At 38.6% G+C, this 24,904-nt stretch overlaps 1 protein-coding gene across 2 annotated transcripts in view; it reads left to right on the top strand.

Annotated features, from left to right (window-relative positions):
- ARAP2 (ArfGAP with RhoGAP domain, ankyrin repeat and PH domain 2) overlaps nucleotides 1-24,904 on the top strand; it is a 137,089-nt gene that overhangs the window by 78,594 nt on the left and 33,591 nt on the right. For both annotated transcript variants that reach the window (XM_075091712.1, XM_075091711.1), the window contains 5 exons: nucleotides 6,709-6,872; nucleotides 8,814-9,026; nucleotides 11,258-11,363; nucleotides 13,240-13,387; nucleotides 14,230-14,298. In XM_075091712.1, coding sequence (XP_074947813.1) covers nucleotides 6,709-6,872; nucleotides 8,814-9,026; nucleotides 11,258-11,363; nucleotides 13,240-13,387; nucleotides 14,230-14,298 — 700 coding nt within the window. The remainder of the gene's footprint in view (nucleotides 1-6,708; nucleotides 6,873-8,813; nucleotides 9,027-11,257; nucleotides 11,364-13,239; nucleotides 13,388-14,229; nucleotides 14,299-24,904) is intronic.

Here is a 24,904-nt window from a genome sequence, read left to right on the forward strand (position 1 = left end):
AAAGCACCCGATTGTGACTGGCCCAGAGGCTCCGTGCATCCTTGGCATAGACTACCTCAGGAGAGGGTATTTCAAGGACCCAAAAGAGTACAGGTGGGCTTTTGGTGTAGCTGCCTTGGAGACAGAGGAAACTAAACAGCTGTCTACCTTGCCTGGCCTCTCGAAGGACCCTTCTGTCGTGGGGTTGCTGAAGGTCAAAGAACAACAGGTGCCGATTGCCACCACAACAGTGCACCGGCGGCAATATCGCACCAACCAAGACTCCCTGATTCCTATCCATGGGCTCATTCACCGACTGAGGAGCCAAGGAGTCATCAGTAAGACCCACTCACCCTTTAACAGTCCCATATGGCCAGTGCAGAAATCTAATGGAGAGTGGAGGCTAACAGTAGACTATCGTGGCCTGAATGAAGTCACTCCACCGTTGAGTGCTGCTGTGCCAGTTCAATATGAACTGGAGTCAAAGGCAGCCGAGTGGTATGCCACAACTAATATCACTAATGCATTCTTCTCGATCCCTCTGGCAGCAGAGTGCAGGCCACAGTTTGCTTTTTCTTGGAGGGGTGTCCAGTACACCTGGAATCGACTGCCCCAGGGGTGAAACGCAGTCCTACCATTTGCCATGGACTTATTCAGACTGTACTGGAACAGGGAGAAGCTCCAGAACACCTACGATACATTGATGACATCATTGTGTGGGGCAACACAGCAGAAGAAGTTTTTGAGAAAGGAAAGAAAATAGTCCAAATCCTTCTGAAAGCTGGTTTTGCCATAAAACAAAGTAAGGTCAAGGGACCCGCACAGGAGATCCAGTCTTAGGAATCAAATGGCAAGATGGACGTTGTCAGATCCCAATGGATGTGATCAACAAAATAGCAGCCATGTCTCCACCAACTAGCAAAAGGAAACACAAGCATTTTTAGGGGTTGTGGGTTTTTGGAGAATGCATATTCCAGATTATTGTCTGATTGTAAGCCCTCTCTATCAAGTGACATGGAAGAAGAATGATTTCAAATGGGGCCCTGAGCAACGACAAGCCTTTGTACAGATTAAACAGGAGATAGTGCATGCAGTAGCTCTTGGGCCAGTCCAGGCAGGACAAGATGGAAAGCATGTGCTCTATACCACGGCTGGGGAGAACGGTCCTACCCGGAGCCTCTGGCTCCCCTGTCCCACCGGTGGGGGAGCGAGCGAGCAGCTCTGTGGGGCTGAGTCGTCTGTTATTATAGCAGTGCTTGTCTAATGCAAAGTGTGGCACAGTTTGATCATTTGGAAGACACTCTGTATACTGATATATTGACAACTTTCATGTTAATTTGATAGTTACTTAAACACAGGATAAATTATAAAGTCCAAAGAAGCTATGTCAAAAAATGAAACAATATGAGTAAGGTTTTTCCGGAATTAAGAAAATGGGTTTTTTTAAAACAAAAACAAAACACACACAAAAAAAAGCCACCCCCCTGAGCAAGCAAAAAAAAAACCAACCCCCCCCCGAACAAACCCCCAAAACAAAATGAAACAAACCCAACCCTTTTACAGCATCTTGCTAAATTTTATTAAAAGAAACAATGAAAACACGTCAAGTATTTTCTTACTGAAGCTTATACTGTTCTTCCGTTGGTTTTGTTATTGACTTCAAACTAACTTCCCATTACTTCCAAATATTTATTACTTTTTTTCATGTCTCAGTCATTGGGTTGATTAATTAGGGAAGCTCATATATTACACATATCACACCTTTTTCTTTGATACTTTTTCCATTGGCTACAGTAGGCGAAAGAATAGCTTACGTTGTTACAAATGGACTTCTCGCTTTAGAGTGATTGCATACACAAGTAAACCGTTTCAGAATTATAAAAACTTTAAGTCTTACTGCTGGAATAATTATAATGTAATAAATTATGAATTCTGGACTTTAAAAAATACTAAGTTTATATGTATGTTTAAATTCATGGGGTACACAAATTGAGTGTTCATCTGATCCATAACTACTTAGAGGAGGAGTTTACAATTGATTTTGGACTGCAAGGTGCATACTACTTTCCAGCTTGTATAAAATACATGAATTCAGAGAGAATACTACCAAAAGGCATGTGAGATTTTTCTGAAGTGTCTCAGGGATTAATGCACTCCACTCCTGTCCCTCTCCTTCCCCCCCCCTTCCTCTACCCTGTTTTCTACTTAGCACCTTGCTGTTCTTTTATTCTCTGACCTATTCAGTGAAAGAAGACTACTAGATCAGAAGTAGGAGGTGGTAATCATACTGTACAAACTCTTGTACATTACAAAGTAAGAGCATATCATGAGAGGCTGAATCAGGTTAAAACATTTCCGAAGTGCCAAGACTGTTCTTCTTTTGAAAATTGCTGGTTTTGAGGCTCAGCGTACTTCCTAAATTTTCACAATAATCCTAGACCTTTTCTAATTCTAGTTTGTTTTGGGGTTGGGGTTTGGTGTTTTGTTTTTTTTTTTTTCAGATGTCAAAGGTGTTTAATTTTTGTCTTTAGGTATCTTTGCTAAAGTAAGTTAGAGAGGAACACACTCTGTTTTGTAGCACCTATTGAAATTTTATTGCACCCTGATCTCTGGAACATATTGTCCAACCTGCTAGAACTATCTGCAACCCAGCTGGAAATCCTGACTTCACTGTTTTCTTGTGCCATAATCATATGGTCACTCATCTCCTCTTATGTTCTGCTTTCATAGTTAAAATGCTTCTTGACTTCTTGCTAGAAGTAGCAAACCATTTTCCAGTTTCCTGTGACACACAGATGTCCTCTGCTTTGCTCCATATCTAGTTTGGGGTTTTTTCCTCCTTGATTTCTCCTATTTGTAAAATTTATGAAGTGAATGGTGATACTCAATCTCCTGTTGCCATCCAAACAGAAGTTCCATAGAAAATAGGTGAAGAAGCTACTCCTGTGTAGTTCAACAGAGGGATCTGTACACTGAAGAGAGGAAAGGTGTCTGAAAACAACTGAATACAGTAATTATTAAATATCTTCTATGTATAAAATTTAATGCCAAATCTCTAATGTATACTTCAAGGAAGTTGTGCAAATCAGTTTCAAATGTTTCTCCTTTATTTTTCCATTAATCATTTAATCTCTTTCTGAGGTGTCAGTGAATGATTTCAGGCCAAGATGTAATCCAGATGGTGGGGTTTTTTTACCCGCTCCACTTCTCTTGTAGTTAGCTCTTTCTTATTATAGGTAGTAAACCTTCCCTATATGCGCAATTTATTTTGCTGATGGTTTATTAATTACAATGCTTTCTTCTTAACCCTTTGATAACAGTGGGATTTCTAGTAAAATGCAGTTATGAGCACAAAATTCTAGAGTCCAGAAATTATCTAAACACTAGTCTCAGGTGAGTGAAAGGACTTGTGCTTCCAGTATGATGCGCTGAATGTAAGACCTTTAATATCCTTTGAAGAAATATTGCTGACCTTTGTTATATATCTCTTAATTATTAGTGGAATTTCCATGTTTTAGTTGCAATTTGATTATTTCTGTATAATTTCACAGCAATGCATACCTTCTTAGTACTTCTGTTTTCAGGCATGTGGGTTATAAGAATCACTTGAAAATTGCCTGAGGACAGTGAATTGTGCTGATGGCTGTTTCTCACCCTTCCTCCCCACAACCCCTACCCAGAATCACTTAGTATCACTGCTTTTCCAATGCAGAGTTGTGCTACAAAGCATACAGACATAGCTAAAGCTAGTGGACTTTGCAAGATGGATTAAAGATAAGCCTTTGCATTGCTGTGGATGAAGTGTGCTCACGTGTAGTGTTTGTCTGACTAATGGTGCAGAAGGATGGGATGGTAGTCCACGGTAAAGTTGAAAAGCTAACAGTAGGTTTCTTGATGTTGAGGCTAGGTGATCTTGGACTGTTGCAATCATTTGGGTTGATTCAGTTGTGTTAATTCACTGAGGCAGAAATCTATGTTGTTTGAGTACTTAGATTATTAATTTCTTGGGTATGGACTGGATGCCCTTCACACTTAACAAAGCAGAAACTCTGCCATTATTCACCATGTAGTCACTATTGCTATTTGTTATGAAGTGTGTGCTCTTTATCAATTTTTTGAACTGCAAGAGGTAGCACATATATAAACATACTGTAGAAGGCACTGAATTTATGTTGTAGGAATGCATTTCAGTTCAGAGTCTGCAAAGTAGTTGTTAGTCTGCATGATAGGTAGATCTTTGTAAACATTGCAGTAAAAATTCTTTCCAACATGATTACTTCTGTAAGCTTAGAAGTATTCTTGACATTAAGTTGCTTGGTTTTGTGGTACATGGGTCATCAGTACTCTGCAGCCTGTGTTTATATGCTTAGTGTTAAGTCTTGCATTTAATATAACTTTATATTTTGATATTAGCAGTTAGTTCAGTGAGAAATGCCTGTATTTGTTGTTATTACCGTCTCTGAAAACTGCGTGGAAGAGATGATGGCATTGACATGAAAAGCAGAAGCTAGATCTGCAAAGCTGTCTCTATGACTTCAGAAGTCTTCTACAGAACTTCATGTGCTTTGACAAAAGTTCTGCTTTTCTCCTGGTGACTGATTTCCCTTTTCCGTTTCAAAACAACTTCGAGTTTATGGAGATCAACAAACGGTTTCCAAGTAGGAGAAATATGTTGTTAAGTGCAAGTGCTAAAACTAGAAGGAATGCTTAAACTTCTTATTCGTACGTTGTTGTATGTTTTTATGATTTAAGTGTATCTTAGGTGTGCCCCCTCTTTGCCAAAAATACTGCGGGTTGAGATGAGCTTTCTAAGCCAGTTCTGCAGTAAATTGACTGAATTCTGAGCTGTGTCTCGTACTGTTTTCATTTCCTTTTCTCCCTTCTCTTTTATGGTGTTGTAGTGGATGCTGAAATTGCTTCTTGGACTTATCTGACTTCCTTAGGTGATTTTTGACTGGGCAGTGTCAGTCATTTTTTGGAAAATAGTTAGTTGCCTTGCATCAACAATCAGAGTTCCACAATAGTGGCAAGATTTTTCACGTTTATATTTTTTACCAGCAACTTCTCTTTCATGACTGTGTTGGTTGCTATAGGACTGCTACTTAGAGATACCCCATTTTCTTTGTTAATTATTAAGTAACCTCTTCCTCTGTAATTTGAATTTAACTCTACTTTTCAAATTTTAGAAAACATGAAAGCATCGTCTTTTGGTAGTTCTGATACTTGTTCTTTCTAATGGGACGCACTGGGGGAAGGTGGGAAGATCCACAGAATACAAGGTGGTCTTTTTCCCATAGTTTAGGTAATTCCTATATCACGGCATTTGATTTACAGGCACATGATTTAGACTTTCATATCTCTGTGAAAAAATCCAGTTAAGGTTTTTAATTGCCTTTGAAGTCCAATACACTACTGTATTTCCTCTCTCCTCCTCTGTTACCGATTCATTGATATACAGCAGATTTGCCCTTTTCTTCTTTAGAAGTAATGATATTTTCACTTTACAGCATGCTGCTTCCTGTACATATCATGATTCTTTAGATAACAAAAAATAACCTGTTGAGACTTCCATCTGTCCTTTTGCATAATACTGTAATGTGAATCCTGCTGTTCTGCAGGGAAAATAAAAAGACTGTAATATGCATGCATGTGTGCATCTCTTGTGTTGGGAAGTAACATAAATATATATCATAGTCCTAACCCCTGCTGATCTGTGAATAGTGTAACATGCACTATCAGACTCTTTTCCACTCGGTTCAGACTTCTTAATTTCCTCTTACAAATGGCTGTAGCAATACTGGGTGATGAGTTGTTTGAAAGCCGTTGGCACCCATGTAGGATATCCATTCTGACAGGTCTTCAGAAAATGTTTGGAAGTATTGAATTAGACACACTCATTTTGCTGTAAAAATTTAAGAGCTTTATGCAAATTACTATTCTTAATGGAAGAGAGTGTTCTGCTAGCCAGGCATGACTTCGAAGTCACGAATTAGGGACTTCTAAAAAGGGGCTTCAGTAACATGAAATATTTTAGTGTCTCCTACTCTGCTGCTGAATGGCTAAGGCTGTATGGTGGATCCTGAGAATACTTCAGATCCTGGGCCTGTGTGTGTACATTGACTGCATCCTCACTTCTTATCGATATAGGAATGCTAGAATGGAAATATGTATAAAAGCTAAATTGAAAGATGCTAATAAAAAAATTTGAAACTCAATATTCCATCATTACATAAAATGCTTTGGGTTTTTTTTCTAAATAAAATAATAAGAATGAATGTTTATTTATATTTTGATTAAAGTATTTTCATAGAAGTTCAGTAGGACATTTTAATTTTCTCTAATAAGCAAATAAATTGTCATTAAAGAAAATGAATCCCTTACATTTATTTTTTGGGAGACAAAGAGTATGTATGTAGAAAAGTTTGCTTGCTATTTTAATGCTTAAAACAGTTGTGTATGACATACATTCATGGGTGGACATACAGCCTTAAACTTTTGAATTTTGGAATTGTTTCTTAGAAGCTAGCCTGTCGAGGGTGAAGAGGGAGATTATTGTAGCATGTTTAAATAATAAAATCAGAACAGGGCCATGCTTTGAGATAACAGGTATTTAAAGAGTTGCATTAACTTACTCTACTCTTAGTTTTTTCATACATGTTCCTTAACTCTTTGATTTCCTGAGGGTGATCATTTTGATATTTTGAATGCATGTATTTTTGTATTTTTCAGAACACTATACATCCATGGCCATACGAAGCTGGATTTCATGGTCTGGTATACTGCAATTGAAAAAGCAGCAGGTACAGATGGTAATGCATTACAAGATCAGCAGCTCAGCAAAAATGATGTTCCTATTATAGTGAACAGCTGTATAGCATTTGTTACACAGTATGGTAAGTACAGTGTACTTTAGAGTGAATAAAGTCATTTGTACAATACCTAAACCCCTAAACCATCAGATCTTACTAAATGAGTTTATATATTACCTAAAGTAAAACCATACCCCTAGTTAGCCTTGCCGCTCTGTGATGCAATGGTGAAGTACACTGCCACACATCTGAGAATGGAAAGTGTGGGGAAATACAGCTTGGTAGAGGCCCCTTATAGACACCTTCCTGTTTTAAAAATTGACTTGTTTGCCTAATGTAACTCCGCCTTGGGGTCCAGTGCCTCAGTGCAGAATGCCTCAGCCCTGAAAGTAAGCTATGTGAATAAGGAAAGCCTATGGCCTGGACTGGTCAGCACGTCTTCTGGGAAACTGATATTCACTGTGGAGCTGAGTTCAGTCTTAAGGCTGATGTTTTTCCGGCATAATAGCCTAAGGGGATATAGTTAGTTATCAACTGTTGAAGTACATTTTGCCAGCGTAACTTTCCATAGGTTTAGATCACATGCAGATGATGTCTGTATCCTTTTTACTACTGCAAATTCATCTGTTTCCTTGTGAACTGTTAAATACCTATCAACCCAGTACAAACCTGTCTTCAGGATATGTGTGTCTGTAACCTCTGTCTGTATGAGAAAGCCTAATTTATCTTTCAGTGATAAAAGTTTAACTAAATAACTTTCAAATATGGCAACACTGCATTATGGTAAATAGTTGTGTCTGGGTTACAACTATTGCCTAAAACAAAGAAATAAAAAATGGTTTTACTAAATGATTTTTAATCATTAACTATAATTCTAAGTATAGCCTACACTGTTTCATGCACTGAAATGTTGTTAAAGCAGGGTAATTATGTCCGCTCCTCAGAACATTCACTTGCATGTGCATAAAATACTAATTTGAAAGCTGAAGGAATTATTTGTATGCATACATGTGTTTATGTCATCATGGTAAAGGTTCTGTCTTTAGTTGTGGTCTACAGATGACAGACACTATCGGGTCCCACAGCTGTTCCTGACAGTAACAACACAAAGGCAGCATCAAATGCTTGTAGCGCTTGTGGGCGTTACAGGAAAGGTGAATTGCAAGAACGTAAGACAGGATTTCATAGGTTTTCACAGAGTACTTAATTTGACAGGTACATAAGAAAAGCAGAGTTTTGTATAAAATATGATTATCTCTCAAGAGATGTGGGGAATGTGGGAAGCACCTCTACAAAGAGAAACAATGGGACTGTGCAGATCTACATCAAACTTCCACAGGTTTAAAAAAAAAATAGTTTTGGCTACTCTCATATGCAGTAATTGAAGGTAGTCTTGTGTTTTAGACTGTAAATTTCATTTAAGTTGGCTTTGGGATTTGGTGTTTTAGTTGTAAAATACAAGGATAGTGGCTGCCTGATGTCTTCGTGAATGTAAAAAAAACTAGAAAAAAAGAATACTTTCTACTAATCTTGAGGCTTTTAAGAGTGAAATGTTTCAGGTTGGATGAATACAATACTACTTTACTCTGGCCTAGGTTGAGTTGTTCAGTAGGGTAGTAAAATAGCGGGAGTTTTCCCCATGAAAGCAGCTGTGTTTTATGTGTAATGCAGTACCAGTCATCAGAACTTCCTTCCTTTACTGTGGCTTCTGAAACTATTGTTTTAGGAAATCTTGAAACAATTTGGGGATTTGAATTGCCTGTAAAGTGTTCCTGAGATTGTGATCCCAGGCTTGCTTAATATTATGATGTGTATTTTTGCAAAGAGGTCTGGTTGGGTATAAGCAGACTTGGCAGTGTTTTTACTAACAAAGTGAGTATGTGCAAAAGGTCAGAGAGATTTTAGTAGGAAATACCATGTGTTTGACAGCCAGATAAGCTTTTCATATAATAATGCTTGGAATTTTTAAAAGAATACTTGACCTTACATTTATTTATTTTTCTGTCCTGTATTTCTGTAATTTAGGTTTAGGTAGCAAGCACATCTACCTTAACAATGGCGATTCTTCCAATGTGGCTGAACTGCTGGAAAGCTTCAAAAAAGATGCAAGGAGTGTTAAACTAAGAGCAGGAAAACATCAGCTTGAAGATGTGACTGATGTATTGAAAAGTTTTCTTTCTCAGATAGATGATGCTCTTCTCACTAAAGAACTTTATCCATTCTGGATCTCTGCGTTAGGTAATGTAATCAATAACACTCAATACAGGAAAGGTTGCGCGTACATTTTCAGTATCAAATTTGAGGGGGTGGTTAGTTACTTGCCCTGAGTTGACCTATGTTATTTGGTAATCCGCAAGACAACTATAGTGAGGAAAAAAATGTTTAGAGCTTGGCTGCAATAGACTTATATTAATCAGAGGTTATTTTATGGCCTTCAAGTGAACCAGAATAACAGTGACAAATGGCGATGTTTCCTTGACAATATATCTGTGAACAGTAGACCAATATTGCATTGCATCATAGTTGGATCAGCAAGGTAATAAGTGATGACTAATATTTCATGGAAGCATTGATGGTAGAATTCAAGAAATAGACAAACGTTTGAGTAGGGAAAAAATGTGTACTGTCTTTTGACCATATGTACAAGTTTAGTTCAAAAATGGCAAAATCTTAATGCTGTCATCTGTGTGATAGTTCAATGACAGTCTTGATGCTCAAACTCTTCAAATACCTTTTATGAACATTCACACAAAGTTTTGTATATTAACAATGTAGACTTGTTAGCAACTGTTACTTTGTTTCCTTAGAAATATTAATTTAATTGGAGAGAAAATTTAAGAAACTTCAACCCAAGCTGCAACTTGTGATGTATTTATAACATGAGGATACGTGTCTCTGTATGGTTGAAAACAGAACTGAGATTACTAATACATGAATTAGTTACTCATTACATGAATTGTGATGATTTTTATAGTGTTCTTACAAAGCAGCTATATTTCTGTTTGTTTCTATATGGCATTATTTACAGACTGCAAGAAACACTTTCCTTCCCAAACTCTGCTATAAAATTGCAGATGATGCGTAGCAGTAAGAGATGCATAGGAAAAGCTAAGATAGAGCATAAATTTCTGGATTAGTGCCTTGAAACTATATAGGCCTGTTTACTATATGGCAAGTTTTGTCTTTAAAAAAGATACTAAAAGCATATTCCTCTCTGATTTTGCTTAAGTTCAAACATGGGGGTTGCTTCAATAGGAACCTCTAGAAGCTTGGAAAATTCAAGTATGAATATTACATGTTTTTGACCTTTAACCTCAGTTTGAACAAACGAGGAAAGCTTATTAAGAATTTATTCACTTACCAGAGGATTGCTCTCATCTTATCAGAAATCAGAAAAAGTTGAATCTGTAGCAGTTTAGATTTAAGTTGGCTCTTTTGTGAAAGTGCATAATGGTGTTACAGTGATTTAATTTCGTGATTCGTACATGGGGCTAAAATGCTGCTTCAGCTTTGCAGCACAGAATCTTGTCCTGTTATAGTTAAGTAACATTGAAAATACTTTTCATGCCTAGGAAGATAGAGTAGACCTTTAAACTGGTTTTTTTTTTGTTGTATGTTTGTTTGCTCTTCCTTCCAATTACCAAAAAATCAAAACATAGTGCAGTAGTTAGTGGAGAGTGCTAGCAATCAGCTGGAAAAGGTTAGAGTTCTGTGCTTTTTCTTTTCAGAGACTTGATAGAAGCAAGGGACTGAGGGGAAAAAAAATAAATAATTAAATAAATATGTAAAACTTACATTCACTTTGCCCATGCCCCAAGCAGGAATATGCTCTGTAGTATCTATGCAGCAGGGAGGCAGACTTAACTTGAAGGTAGAGACCTATGGCTGTGTCTCAGATAATGTAATTCCCAAGACTGGAACTGCTATCATTGGCTGTGCCCCTGTTCAGCTATGTAACTCTGCACAACTTGCTCACTACCTCTTCCCCTTTGCTCTGCTCTTCTCAGTCTTACATGTTTGGATCTTTAAACTACTTTGAACCTTGAGACACTTTTCCAATAAAAATAAAAGAGGTTAAAAGGTCTCTTCCTTTCTCATCTCTGGGAACTCTTAGAAGTACATTTGCACTTGTGTATACACAGGTGCATTCACACATGTAGAAGCACAAACTACAGATTAAATATCCTTTGAGAAGAAGAGCAATTGCTATGCTGGGATTTAGTCTTAATCTGTAGCAAATGGTGCTTGAACATAGAACTGGCCTGCTTTATTGCTGATATTTTTTCCCTGAACTAGTGTACAGTAATAGACTTTGTTAATAGTAGATTGTCAGTATTGCCTTCATGAAGAAGAGGTTGATTGGGCAAACTGTAATTTTAAATGACTAGATGATGCCAGTGTAGTTGAGAACTGCTGTTGGTTTCAGTGTCCATTGTTATTAATGGTCAATGATTATTATTTTCCGGCAGATACACAGAATGAAAAGGAACGAGTGAGGAAGTATGGAGCTTTTATTCGGACTCTTCCACCGGTCAATAGGGCAACTTTGGCTGCTTTAATTGAACATCTTTACAGGTCAATGCAAATGATGTACTGTTGCAGAGAAATTCTTGTAATGTGTTCTCAGTAGAACTCTACCATAAATGAAATGTGGCTTGTTTCATTAAGTAGTAAGCATCAAAAGCTTACCTAGTTGAGACGATTTAATTATATTGATTCCCTTTAATTTATAAAGTGTTTTTTCTTTGATTGTATTTTTAGCAATAGGTATCTATAAATATCAGTGGGATGGAACAGCCTTACAGTGAGAGAGGGCTGCCAATGTGTGTCCAAGTAGGGTAATTTTTGATGTATTTTCTTTATACAAACTCATTTCACCCTGGTCTGCTAGTCTTCCAGAGTATTGTTGCAATAATTTATTCTTGAAATAAAAAGATTTTTTCAGGAAAATGTCCTTCTCCAAAATCTGTATTGCACATAATAAATTTGAGAATTGGCTACCCTTCCCGTTTTTCATCAGTGCTTCATTTTGCAACTGAGGTAGTGGTAGAGAATATCCAAAATATAAACTTGATTAAGAAAAAAAGGTCACATCTTACTCCTAGATCAAATAAGCAGCCGCAAATGTATAAGAAGTGTGTGACTTGGATGATTCTACAGTGTCACGGCTAAATAATAATGATCTATATTATATTATATTCTATCTTGACCAAGTCAAATCATATTCCTGGTATATTGTAGTGGGTAGAGAATGTGTAGAACCTATTGTGTTCAGAAGTTACATTACATATCCAGGTTTGTAGCAGATGTCCTTTGAAAACTGTTTATAAGATTATTAAATTGATTGGTGCCATTATTGGGCTACAGATTATAGCAAGTATTGTATTCAACAATGTTTCTAAGTATATCCAGTTCAGATATATTAATATGCTGTTACATCTGTTCTGAAAGTAGTTTAAATTCATGTGTTTAACAGCCAAAATACTGTGATACTTTAAAGTGTTTGCTTCCAAAAGAGGACACATTATGTAAACAACAGAATTGATATGAAAATTTTGCCATAAGTATAGAAACTAAGAAGGATCTCACTACTTTCCACATTTTATTTGATCTTAGATCATATGTTTGTAGGATATACTTACGTAACATAATACAGCGGAGCTTTATTTAGCACTGGTGCAGCTTCACCTTGAGTGCTGTACGTAGTTCTGGGCCCTAAAACTTCAGAAGGATGTGAAGGTCCTTGAATGCATCCAGAGGAAGGCAACAAAGCTGGTGGAAGGGCTGGAAGGCATGTCCTGTGAGGAGCAGCTGAGGACATTGGGCTGGTCTGGTTTGGAGAAAAGGAGGCTGAGGGACGACCTCATTGCTCTGTACAGCTTCCTGAGGAGGGGAAGTGGAGAGGGAGGTGCTGAGCTCTTCTCCCTGGTATCCAGTGATAGGGCACATGGTAATGGTTCAAAGCTGCATCGGGGGAGGTTCAGACTGGACATTAGGAAGCATTTCTTTACTGAGAGGGTGGTCAAACACTGGAACAGGCTTCCCAGAGAGGTGGTTGATGCACCAAGCCTGTCACTGTTTGAGGCATTTGGACAACGTCCTTTATTAATATGCTTTAACTTCCAGTTAGCCCGGGGGTGGTCAGGCAGTTGGGCTGGATGATCATTGTAGGTCCTTTCCAACTGAACTATTCTATTTTTATTCTATTTTAAATAATTTTGATACCACTTGAGATGCAGCTATATAAGTTATAAGTTTTAATTTCTGTAGTGAGATGTGAGATAAAGAATATAAAGACATAAATATAAAAAATAAATAGTATTAGATTTTTTTTTCCATTGCATTTAGTGCCATTATTCTTTCTGAAATGCACTCCATATTCTGTAGAGGAGCCCCAGACAATTAAAGGAACAATGAAACCTCCTAAATATGCTTATTTTTCCTTCAACAGGGTGCAGAAGTGTTCTGAAATCAATCATATGAACCCTCACAATCTAGCCATGGTGTTTTCCTCATGCTTATTTCAAACTAAAGGCCAAACTAGTGAAGAAGTCAATGTGATTGAAGATCTAATTAAAAATTATGTGCAACTTTTTAATGTAGGTATCTTTATATAAAAGTGTCCTAATTGCTCAGCTGTTTGACATGCTAAAATATATAAATCTTCTTAATGATGATCTTGCTATTAGTTATACTGTCTGAGGATATGCAGGGCTTTTGAACTCTAATTCAGTGAATGTTATTTGTCTGCTTTAAATTCTATTTCCCAGTTAGCTTAGTCTGTATAGGAAAGACTGTATTTATAGGATTGCTGTGAGCTACTGTTTTCCAAAACGATGCACATGCTTCTTGCTGACAGCAGCGTACCAATTTTAAGAAAATGTTAATATTATTACTATTAAAAATAATACTTCTATCCAAATTTTATGGGCCTGATCAGAACCGAAGCATGGAAGAATTCTGCGTTCTTAGTCTTTGGGCAGTGGTTGCAATAAAGACCTTAGAGAAAGTGCTTGGTTCCTTAGGCCTAGAAAGAACATTAAATCCAACTGGATAGAAAAAATACTACTATATTTTGATTTAGAGTTTACTGTGCCACTATAACATTGTTTGGCAGTTTTTCACTGACCTCGCTCTTCTAATATGTATTTGGTAAAGTTTGTAATAACGAATCCCATCAATGAAGAGCTGTTTCTGACTGATAGAATATTTTGCATAGCTGCTTCTGTAAGAACCATGAGTATTGTTAAATGTAACAGTATTTATTATCGTTACATTATTATTTATTATTTACTATTGTTAAATGTAAGCATTCTTTTATATTTATATTTGTATTTATCTTAGTTTATTATATTAAATTGGTGTTTACTAGTTCATTTTGTAATTTTTACACTAATTCCCGTATACTTACTAATTGATCAAAATGATCCATTCTAAACAGATAAATGAAGACCAGATCAAACAAATGGATATAGAGAACAGCTTTATTACCAGGTGGAAAGACACTCAGGTAAGTGCAAATATCAACTGGTATGAAAACAATTTTAACAAAGACTGTTTTTTTGTTTACTTGTTTTTATACCTAGATTTCTAAATGTAAATTTCTAAGTTTGTATAGTGAGCAGCGTTGTTAACTACAGGGCGGAGGAAAATAAAATGAAACAAACAAAAAGGAGGCATAAATTGATAAAGCAAAACACTTCTGTGTAAAGCATACTGTGGAATTACGTTCTGGCCTGAGCACTGGGATAATTTACAGGTTGTTACACGCTTTTACTATGTAGTAGTACGTTTTCACACAATTTTCAAAAATTTTACTAGAAGGAAATGGTCAACATCTGCAAGTATGAAAGTGATGACCTGTCTTTTTAATTTTAAACCTGCATATTAAATATCTACAAGTGTATATTAATACTTTTTATTTTTTCATGAGCTTTGGGTATACATGGTCTCTCTTCATTAAAATTTCACCATCCTTTTGATTTTAAAGCATCTGAATCTTTAGCCACATCCTCTTTTGTGACCATTTTGTGACCACAAATGTTATTTGGGGGAACTTCAGACACATTAACAGTCAAACTGAAATTTGTGTTACAACATAAGAAAACAGGAGATCTTACGCCACTATTTATCATCTTGAGTTCCAGTCTTACCTCTAACAACTTTTGAATAACTTGAGAGTGGTAAGAAACAGCAAAGTGATAGCATGTTTCAGTCTGAATGGTATTTGTGTACAGTCCTAATTAAAGCAAAAATTGGTAAGTTTCATAACACTACCAAGGTGGTTGAATTAAGAGAGGTAAAAGGAAGTGTAGGGAACTTAAAAACTTTTTCAGAAATCTAAAGTAATGGAGGAGAAGCTTTCAGTGATTTTGAGGTTTATACAGCTTCAGAAACTAATAGAAAGCTAGCAGAAAAAAAATCTATATTGTTTTGTCTGTTGGCTGCCTTCCCCCTTCCAGCAACAGTTTTGTGGTACCTTGTGAGCCATCATTAAGAAGACAGGGTCTTCCAAATACCTGTTGAAATTGCATGTTCTCTGAATTGCTATCTGGACTCTTACTTTTATCTCATATTCCCTTTTTGTCTGGGTCAAGAGTGGGATGAAGCTTTCTGACCATAATGGCCTACTGTGAATGTGCATACAGAAGGTAGAATGCCTATTTCCTCCTTTTGGTGCCCGGTGGGGAGTGACCAAGTCATTCAAGGGAAACAATTTCCTTCCAGTGTCTGTCTTGCAGAATGGAAACATCTGCTTTAGTAATGGCAAAAAAAAACAACCCAGATTTGATACTCCTAAGAGCGTTCTGCAAGGCAGGGGTTGAAGACTCTTTAATGGAACTTACTAATTCTGGGGTCCATGAAGAGGGTCTTATTGAGATTAGACTATAATATTTTGAAGCCTAAGATAGTGGAAATACACAGACTTTTAAATACATAATTTTCCGTGGTTTTAGAACCAAAAAAAGATTGTTTCAGCTTGTTACATTATTAACATTTTCCAAGCAAATCTGGGAAGCTGTAATGGTTAAATGTTTGCAATACCTTCTGGAAAATTAGGAAGATATGAGAGGAGTTTCATGAGTAAAGAAAGAGATAGTGGAGACATTTTGATTAGATAGGGAGAAAAAAGTAGACAGGAAACTGAAAGGCTGTTGATGGATTGAATAATGTAGTAGCAACTGCTGGCTAAGTGGGTTTGTCTAAAATGGGAGCTCTGAGGAATATAGAGAAGAACCAAAAAAAGTGGTTTTCTTCTGTATTTTTCCACCCCGATAGCACTGAGAAATCACCTTTATGACGTGTATTGTATTTGGAAGGCTGCCTATTGGAGAAAAAGAGAGACATGCTTTTGCTTTTATAAAATAGAAGCCTAGGTTTTCTAAAATCGGTAAGGCTTTTTTAATAAAAACCTTCCAGCACCTAAAATAGGTGATCTTCCAAATTTCACACTTTATAATAAAATTGGAAGCTTCATGAATAATTGGGCCTGTTTGGACAGGTTTCCTTGGGACTCTCTAAGTTCTTGGGAGGCAGAGTTATGAAAAGACTGAACTGGGTTTTTAACTCTTCCTATTTTGCTCTCGGCAAACTCTGTAGCATTAATAATCAGCTTTCTGAATTGATGGTTACACCTACTGTGTTAATAGACTCTGGCTTGATTCTCATAACATGCATAACTAAGCTTTAAATCATAGAATCTTAGAATCATTAATGTTGGAAAAGACCTCTAGGATCATCAAGTTCAACCATCAAGCCAACACCACCATGTCTCTAAAACCATGTCCCCAAGTGCCATGTCTACACAATTTTTGAACGCCTCCAGGGATGGCGGCTCCACCACCTCTCTGGGCAGCCTGTTCCAATGCCTGACCACTCCTTCAGTGAAAAAGTTTTCCTAATATCCAATCAAAACCTCCCCTGACACAGCTTGAGGCCATTTCCTCTTGTCCTATCACTAGTAACTTGGGAGAAGAGACCAACACCCACCTCACTACAACCTTCTTTCAGGTCGTTGTAGAGAGAAATAAGGTCTCTCCCCAGCCTCCCCTTCTCCAAACTGAACAACCCCAGTTCCCTCAGCCACTCCTCAGCGGACCTGCGCTCCAGACCCTTCACCAGTTTCGTTGCCCTTCTTTGGACATGCTCCAGCAACTCAATGTCTTTCTTGTAGTGAGGGGCCCAAAACTGAACCCAGTATCCAAGGTGCAGCCTCACCAGTGCCAAGTACAGGGGCACCATCACTTCCCTACTCCTGCTGGCCACAGTATTCCTGATGCAAGCCAGGGTGCTCTTGGCCTTCTTGGCCACCTGGGCACACTGCCGGCTCATGTTCAGGTGGCTGTCAACCAACACCCCCAGGTCCTTCTCTGTCGGGCAGCTTTCCAACCACTCTTCCCCAAGCCTGTAGCATTGCATAGGGTTGTTGTGACCCAAGCACAGGACCCGGCACTTTGCCTTGTTAACCTCCATACAGTTGACCTCGGCCCATCGATTCAGCCTGTCCAGATCCTTCTGCAGAGAGTTCCTACCCTCGAGCAGATCAACACTCCCACCCAACTTGTTGTCTGCAAGCTTACTGAGGGTGCATTCAATCCTCTCATCCAGATCATTGATAAAGATATTAAACAGAACTGGCCCCAACACTGAGCCCTGGGGAACCCACTCGTGACCAGCTGCCAACTGGATTTAGCTCTGTTCACCACAACCCTCTGGGCTCAACCATCCAGCCAGTTCTTTACCCAGTGAAGAGTGCACCCATCCAAGCCATGAGCTGCCAGCTTCTCTAGGAGGATGCTGCAGGAAACAGTGTCAAAGGCTTTGCTAAAATCCAGGTAGACAACATCCACAGTCTTTCCCTCTTCCACTAGGTGGGTCACCTGGTCATAGAAAGAGATCAGGTTGGTCAGGCAGAAATTCTTTACAAAAAACAGTAATATCACTTCTAATGTTAAAATTAAATAAAATCTCCTGCCTTATCACAGAACTATCATAGAATCACAGAGTATCTCAAGTTGGAAGGGACCCATAAAGATCATTGAGTCCAACTCTCTTTCTCACAGGACTACCTAAAACTAAATTATATGACTAAGAGCATTGTCCAGACAGTTCTTGAACTCTGACAGACTTGGTGCTCTGACCACTTCCCTGGGGAGCGTGTTCCAGTGACCGACCACTGCCTTAGTGAAGTATCTTTTCCTAATGTCCAATCTGAACTTCCCCTAACGCAGCTTTATTCCAGCTGTGTAGTTTGGAAGGAATCTGTTGAGATCATCTAGTCTGAATACACTGCTGCTCATGGATGGCCTCTTAGAGTAGGTTGTCTAGGACTGTGTCCTGTCAGATTTTGAATATCTCCAAGGATGGAGCCTCTCAGGGCAACATCTTCCAGTGTTTGCTCACCCTCAGAGTATAGTTCTTTGTGTTTCAGATAGAATTTTGTGTGTTTTTAATTTGTACCCATTGCCTCTTCTCCTGTTGCTGGATGTTACTGAGAAGAGTATCTCAGTTTTCTTCATTCCCTCCTATCAGGTATTTGTATATGTTGACAAGATTCTCCCCACAAGCCTTCTCTTCTCCAGGCTGAACAGTCTCAACTGTCTCAGCCTCTTCATATGTGAAAGATGCTACAGTCTCTTCATGATCTTGGTGATTCCTCACTGGACTCTCTCCAGTAGTTCCATAGCTTTCTTGTACTGAGGAGCCCAGCACCGGACACAGGACAGTGTGTGGCCTCAGCAGTGCTGAATAGAAGGGAAAAATCACCTCTCTCAACCTGCCGGCAGTGCTTTGCCTGATGTAGCTCAGGAGGCTGTTGGCATTCTTTTCTGTGAGGGTGCATTGTTGGCTCATGATCAGCTTATTGTATACTAGGACATCAAGGTCCTTCTCGGCAAAGCTGCTTTCCAGCTGGTTGTCCCCCAGTGCGTACTGATACCTGGGATTACTCCTCCCAGGGTGCAAGACTTGGATTTCCTCTTGTCAAACTTCATGAATCATAGAATGGTTTAGGTTGGAAGGGACCTTTAGAGGTCATCTAATCCAACCCCACTGTAGTGGGCAGGGACATGTTTAACTAGATCAGGTTGCTCAGAGCCCCATCCAGCCTGACTTTGAATGTTTCTAGAGTTGGGGCTTCCACAGCCTCTCTGGGCAACCTGTTCCAGTGTTTCACCACCCTTGTTGTAAAAAACTTGTTTACTTATATCCAGTCTAAATCTGCTGTCCTTTAGTTTAAAACCATTACCTCTTGTCCTGTGACAAAGGCCTTGCTAAGGAGATTGACCCCATCATTCCTATAGTCTCCCTTTAAGTACTGGTGGGCCGCAATAAGGTCTCCGTGCAGCCTTCTCTTCTGCAGGCTGAACAACCCCAACTCTGTCAGCCTTTCTTCATAGGACAGGTGTTCCATTCCTCTGAACATTTTTGTGGCCCTCCTCTGGACCTGCTCTAACAGGTTCATGTCCTTCCTGAGTTGAGGGCTCCGGAGCTGGACGCAGTACTCCAGGTGGGGTCTCACCAGAGCAGAGTTGAGGGGCAGAATCACCTCCCTTCTCCTGCTGGCATGAAGTTCCTCTCTGCCGAATTCTCGAGCCTGTCAAGGTCCTTCTGAATGTATCAGCCACTCCCCCCGGTTTAGTACCGTCTGTAAACTTCTCGAGGATGTGCTCTGTCCCATTATCCAGGGTCATTGATGAAGATCAACAGTCTCCTGGCTGTTCAGACAGTTTTCAATCCACATTACTGTCTACTTATCTAACCTGTGCTTTGTCAGCTTGTCGATGATGATGTTATGGGAGACACTGTCAAAGACTTTACTAAAACTGAGGTAAACAACATCCACTGCTATCCTTTCATCCACTAGTATCCTCATTTTAAAGGACTATGAGTTTGGTTAAGCATGATTTCCCTTTTGTAAATCCATGCTGACTGATCCCAATTACCTTGTTCTCATTTATGTGGTTGGAAATGCTTTACAGGAGGATATTCTCCACCACCTTCCCAGGGAATGAGGTGAAGTTGACCAGCCTATAGCTCCCCAAATCTTCCTTCTCGCCCTTCTTGAAGATGGGATTGATACTTGTGCTCTTCCAGTCTTTGGGAACCTCTCCAAGTTATCAGGACTCTTCAAAGATAATTGAGAGTGACTTAACAGTGACATCAGTGAGATCCCTTAATGTTTGTGGGTCCTAACTGCAGGCCCCATGGACTTACATACATCTAGTTTAAGTGCTCCTTAACCTGGTCCTCCTCCACTGAGGCTGATCCTTCTTGCTCCAGACCTTCCCTCTGGTTTCAGGGGCCTGGGATTCCTGAAGGTCAGTCCTATCGGTAAAGGCTGAAGCAAAGAAGGCATTGAGTACCTTGGCCTCTTCTGTGTGATTTGTCACAGGGTCCACTGCCCTATTCAGCAGTGGGGCCATGTTTTCCCTGCTCTCGCTCTTGCTGTTTACATACTTTTGGAATCCTCTCCTGTTGCCCTTCGCATCCCTTGCAAGCTTCAACTTGGAGTCAGCCTTGTTTTTCCTAACCTCATCCCTGCACAAAGGAACAGTAGCTCTGCACTTTTCTTGGGTCACCTGCCCCTGCTTCCATGTCTTCTACGCTTCATTTGTATATCTGAGTTCAGTCAGGAGCTCTTTGCTCATCCATCCAGGCCTCATATATAGAAGGGGATAATTTGCAGTGCTTTATAGTACTTAAAATTTGGAAATCAGCAGTGAAAGGGCTTCTTATTTTATTAGGTGGTATGCAAATGTCCAATTTGTTCCCATTCATTCTTAACACATTGCTAGAAATGTCTACTCCTAGTTTTGGACAGAACACTTGTACAAATAGAACTTACAAAACAGAAGAAAATGGCATTTCCTGCTTTAAAGGGAGAGAAAGGGCTAAAAAGAAATGCTTTAGGAATTGTACTTAAATGTATACATTTGAAAATATTTTTTTTATCCCATGGGGGAAAAATATTCTCCAAAGAACGTGGTAAGTAAGTCCTAAATACTTAGATATGATGTATGAGAGAGTTTTAGCTGGATTACGGAATCTGCCTGCTGAGTCTCCTAGATATGACTTGTCACTGATACTAAATTTCACTGAATCATGTTATCACCTGGGTTTATCTGTGAATTTTTGCTGTATTCATTAAGAGCTTTCTCAGATAATTTCTAGAGTGAGTTATTACACCACAGCTATGATTTCTATCTCAGCATTGCTTTTTTGCGTTTTGTGGTGTGGGGGTTTTTGGGGGGGCGGGGAAGTTGGTTGGGGGGTTTGGTTTGGTGTGGGTTTTTTGGGTTTTTTGTTTGTTTGTTTCCTGGCAGGAGGTCTTGCGTTTCCATACTATTTAGAACTCTAGAAGTCCAAAGGTCTTAGGTGCACAGGGGCTAACCTTACCTGAGGTGCAGAAGCACTCCCTGGCCCGCTCTGTTATCTTGGGACCCCTGTTGCTCAGGGCAGACGTCTGACCAGAGTGTGTCCTGATTTTTTTCCAGGTCCATGCTGTTAGGTTGCTGGTGGCATGAACTCAGGCATTGTGTCATATGTGAAGCAGTATTTCCTTTTTACGGATGTAGTGCAAGGCTTCTGGATTCCAGATGTACTGTTCTGTCCCAGATCAAGTATTTAAGTCACCTGTGATATGGATGGGGGAAACTTGGGGTCCTAACAGTCAGCATGCTACATAGGAAGCCATCTGACCTGGCCAGTAGCTGGGATGCTGAAAGAAATAGCCTCTTAAATCCTCCCTTTTTTTGCATGCCTGAACAAGTGTATGTTGTTGGATACTGATTCACAGACCCAAACCATCTTCTTAAGATAAGGTACTTTCTAGAGGAGAATTTGAACATTTTCTTCCATTTTAATATGCAGATGAGGAACGAGGAGACTAAACACTTCCTTGAGCAAGGTAAAGGCTGACCTAAATGCATTTTTTCCTTCTCTTGAATATCTGTGGTTACGGTGTGGTACAGCGTTATTAGATGCAGTGGAGTGTATTATTTCCTTTGTATCTGATTTCACCCCTTCACAATCCTTCTACAACTTTACAACCACCTGGAATAACTCGGAGCCATCCATTATGGCACTGTCTTGGAAATGTGGATTCAAATCATTGGGTTTGGCAGTGGGCTCGTTCGGAGTGTATTCAGGATGAGTTCAGTGGTTAGATGGATAGAGCTTCTCAGCTTTACAAAGATGGCACCAGTTTTAAGTAAGAAAAGAAACTTTAGGTACCAAGAATGTTTTAATAGAAAAGGCTAATTTCTTGGATACCTATGTACATAAGTGATTGTTTTGTAGATTGCTATTGTGAAATTAAACCAGAAAAATCTGTTTAGTCCCTTTTTGCATTGCTGAAGACCTTATGTGACCAAACACTTTGGTTTTCCATGTGAACTGTTACAGATATTTCTGATTATTTTCTTTTTGTTTATGTATGCTAGAAGTTCTCAGTGTGAATAGGAGACAGACAAATTGATTACTAATGAAAAATTATTGTGGTAAAGTACCACCATTTTCACTCTCTTCTAGAAATATTTTACTGTTAAGACCTAATCATATATTTTATGCTATATTACTTGTATTGTGTGGGCAAAATGGATGTGCATTATAAATTGTGTATGTTGTTTTATGTCTTTATTCTTTAATATAGACTTAAATGGCATAAAATGGAAAATAGTATACAGAATGATAGACTTCCCTGTTTCCCAAATAGGGCAATGATCGTAACTTAGAGCCGTGGTTGATGATGTTCCCCCTATAAAGAAAATAAGTAATGAAAAATTCTTAGAACAAACTTGGTCACTGGGACATTTTAAAATTGTGTATCTGAATTGATTCCAGATTCCTACTTGGAAAACATGAGTTCTTAATATTCAGTACATGTTTTTACAACCTGTTATGAGGAAAATAGTACCTGAGATGCTGGATTTTATTCATTAGTCTCTGTCAATATTGTATATGAAGACATTATGAAATGCTGAGTTTCAGTTAGAAAATGTTTTTGGATCTTACGAAATCATTGCTTATCTTTACTCTGTATGGCACTTCCTGCAAGAAGTCACCAGAAGTCAAGCTAGCAAGTAGGAACTCAGGAGACCTTAGTTGTTTGGGAGGACTTGCCCCAGAAATGTGTCTTTTTCTTTTTAGCTTTCTAAACAAGTAATGGACATTGGAACAAAACCTTTGGCTTTTAATGGTTAATAAATTGAAGTTTGAACTGCTTTTAAGGATAGGGACTGCATTCTCTCTGTTATGTCAGCCTGTTCCCCCTTGAATATAACAACTGAGGAATGGAGTCCTCAAAAGCCTGACTGTCATTTGTGGCAATTTGATTGTGACTACGAACATTTTTCCCCTCTGAATTAAGCTGTGGAACATTTTATGTCAGTTGCCAATTTTTCTGTAGCAGACATGATTAATGTAACTAGGGTTTCAATTTAAAAATACATTTTTCTGAAACTCCATGTGCACATAACATGTGAAATGCATGGATGTCTAATGCCTGGGACCACTTCAATGCAAAAGGAAGTAATTCTGATCAAAGATGGTGCACTTGCTATTATTTCAAAGTATTTACTGCCTGAAGCCCACTGATTAAAAGAAGGTGTTCACAAGGATGTTTTGAGATTTTATATATAACTTTTTCTCTGGAAGAATTCAACATTTCCCTCAGTATGCATGATGTTGTCAGTAGGTTTTGCTGGGGGAATACATTAGAGCCAGACCTGGACTAACACCTAAGTCCTTTTGAAAAAGATTGACCTTCTTCTTTTTTATACTTTATATTTATAACTTCTGTCATGAGTATAAAGTGCATATTACTCATAATTTTGGAAAACCTGCTTATATAGATGCCTATACTTTTATGTTCTATCAGGCATGGCCGTATAAACTTCTTTTAAACTGCTGCTGTTAAGTCCAGTTTAGCATTTGATGCTTAGATTAACACTCTATAAAGAATAGCCAGACCCCAGGCAATTGTCATGAGCTGTATTTACCAGTACAGACCTGAAATAGGATAAACATTTTCAGAATAAAACAGTGTTAGCTGGAATGGCATAGCTTTAAGTTGATGTCTTTCATTATTTCAGTGAAAGAAAGGGGTATTTCGAAACATATTCAACTGCCCCACTTCCTCTGTCACTAGCTACCATCATTCAGCCTGTAAGCAGTTTGCAAGACCATGCGTATGTAAGACTTGCACATGTAGAACATATAGCATGGAGATTGGACTTCAGGCTAATGCAGGATAGGTAGCTCTTTGGGAGCTTTTTTGGGTGGGCTTCCAGCTACTGTTAAAAGTGATGGCGTGGTACAGACTGAATGATGTAACAGCATGGGTGAATGGCAACTTAGGCCTCAAGCAGCTACAATTAAGAATTGTGTGTAAGAATCCTTTTCATTTAACATCTGATAGGCTGATATTACTACATCAAAATGTGCACATATTTGTGGGAAAATCATTGATGTGGATACGTTTGAGTATATAGGTTGTTATAGTAGAATAGTAGAATTATCTCTAGGCTGGTAATGCAGAGTGTTCAGAGAACAACTGAACCAAATTTCTGCTGAAGACCTGTAAGTTCTCGTGACTAAAATGTCACTGAAGTTCTGTTCCAGGTGGCACTTCATTAGCCACTCTTCATTTTCTGTCCACCATATACTTATGCCAGCTGTTTCTGTTTGCTGCTGTAATTAACATCACATTTTCTCTCCATAAGGTTGTTTACATGAGCCCAGTGGAAATCAAATGTCAGCACCACTCTTATTTCCAACCTTTTTCTGTAATATCATCTGAAAAGCAAATTTTACAACGAAATGAGCTTTTTTGAGTCTGTGCCACTATAATTAAGCTGCTTTCTTCAAAGTAGCTTTGTGATGTTTTTCTTCACAAATGTTTCCATTAGTTTTCTATTCTCAGAGGCTAAACTAACTTTAAAGTCACTGTTTTTCAGAATGTTAATGTTCTTTAAAATTGAGTGCTGCCATTTATTTTTCTATAGAAATGTAGTTTTAGCTTCTGTAAATTAATCAAAATGTATCCCAAAGCCTGCCTGTTTCTATCATTTTCTCCATATCTTATTCTGTGTATTACGCAGTTTTTTTACATTTCT

The sequence above is a fragment of the Phalacrocorax aristotelis genome, chromosome 4, assembly GCF_949628215.1.
Source record: "Phalacrocorax aristotelis chromosome 4, bGulAri2.1, whole genome shotgun sequence".
NCBI lineage: Eukaryota > Metazoa > Chordata > Aves > Suliformes > Phalacrocoracidae > Phalacrocorax > Phalacrocorax aristotelis.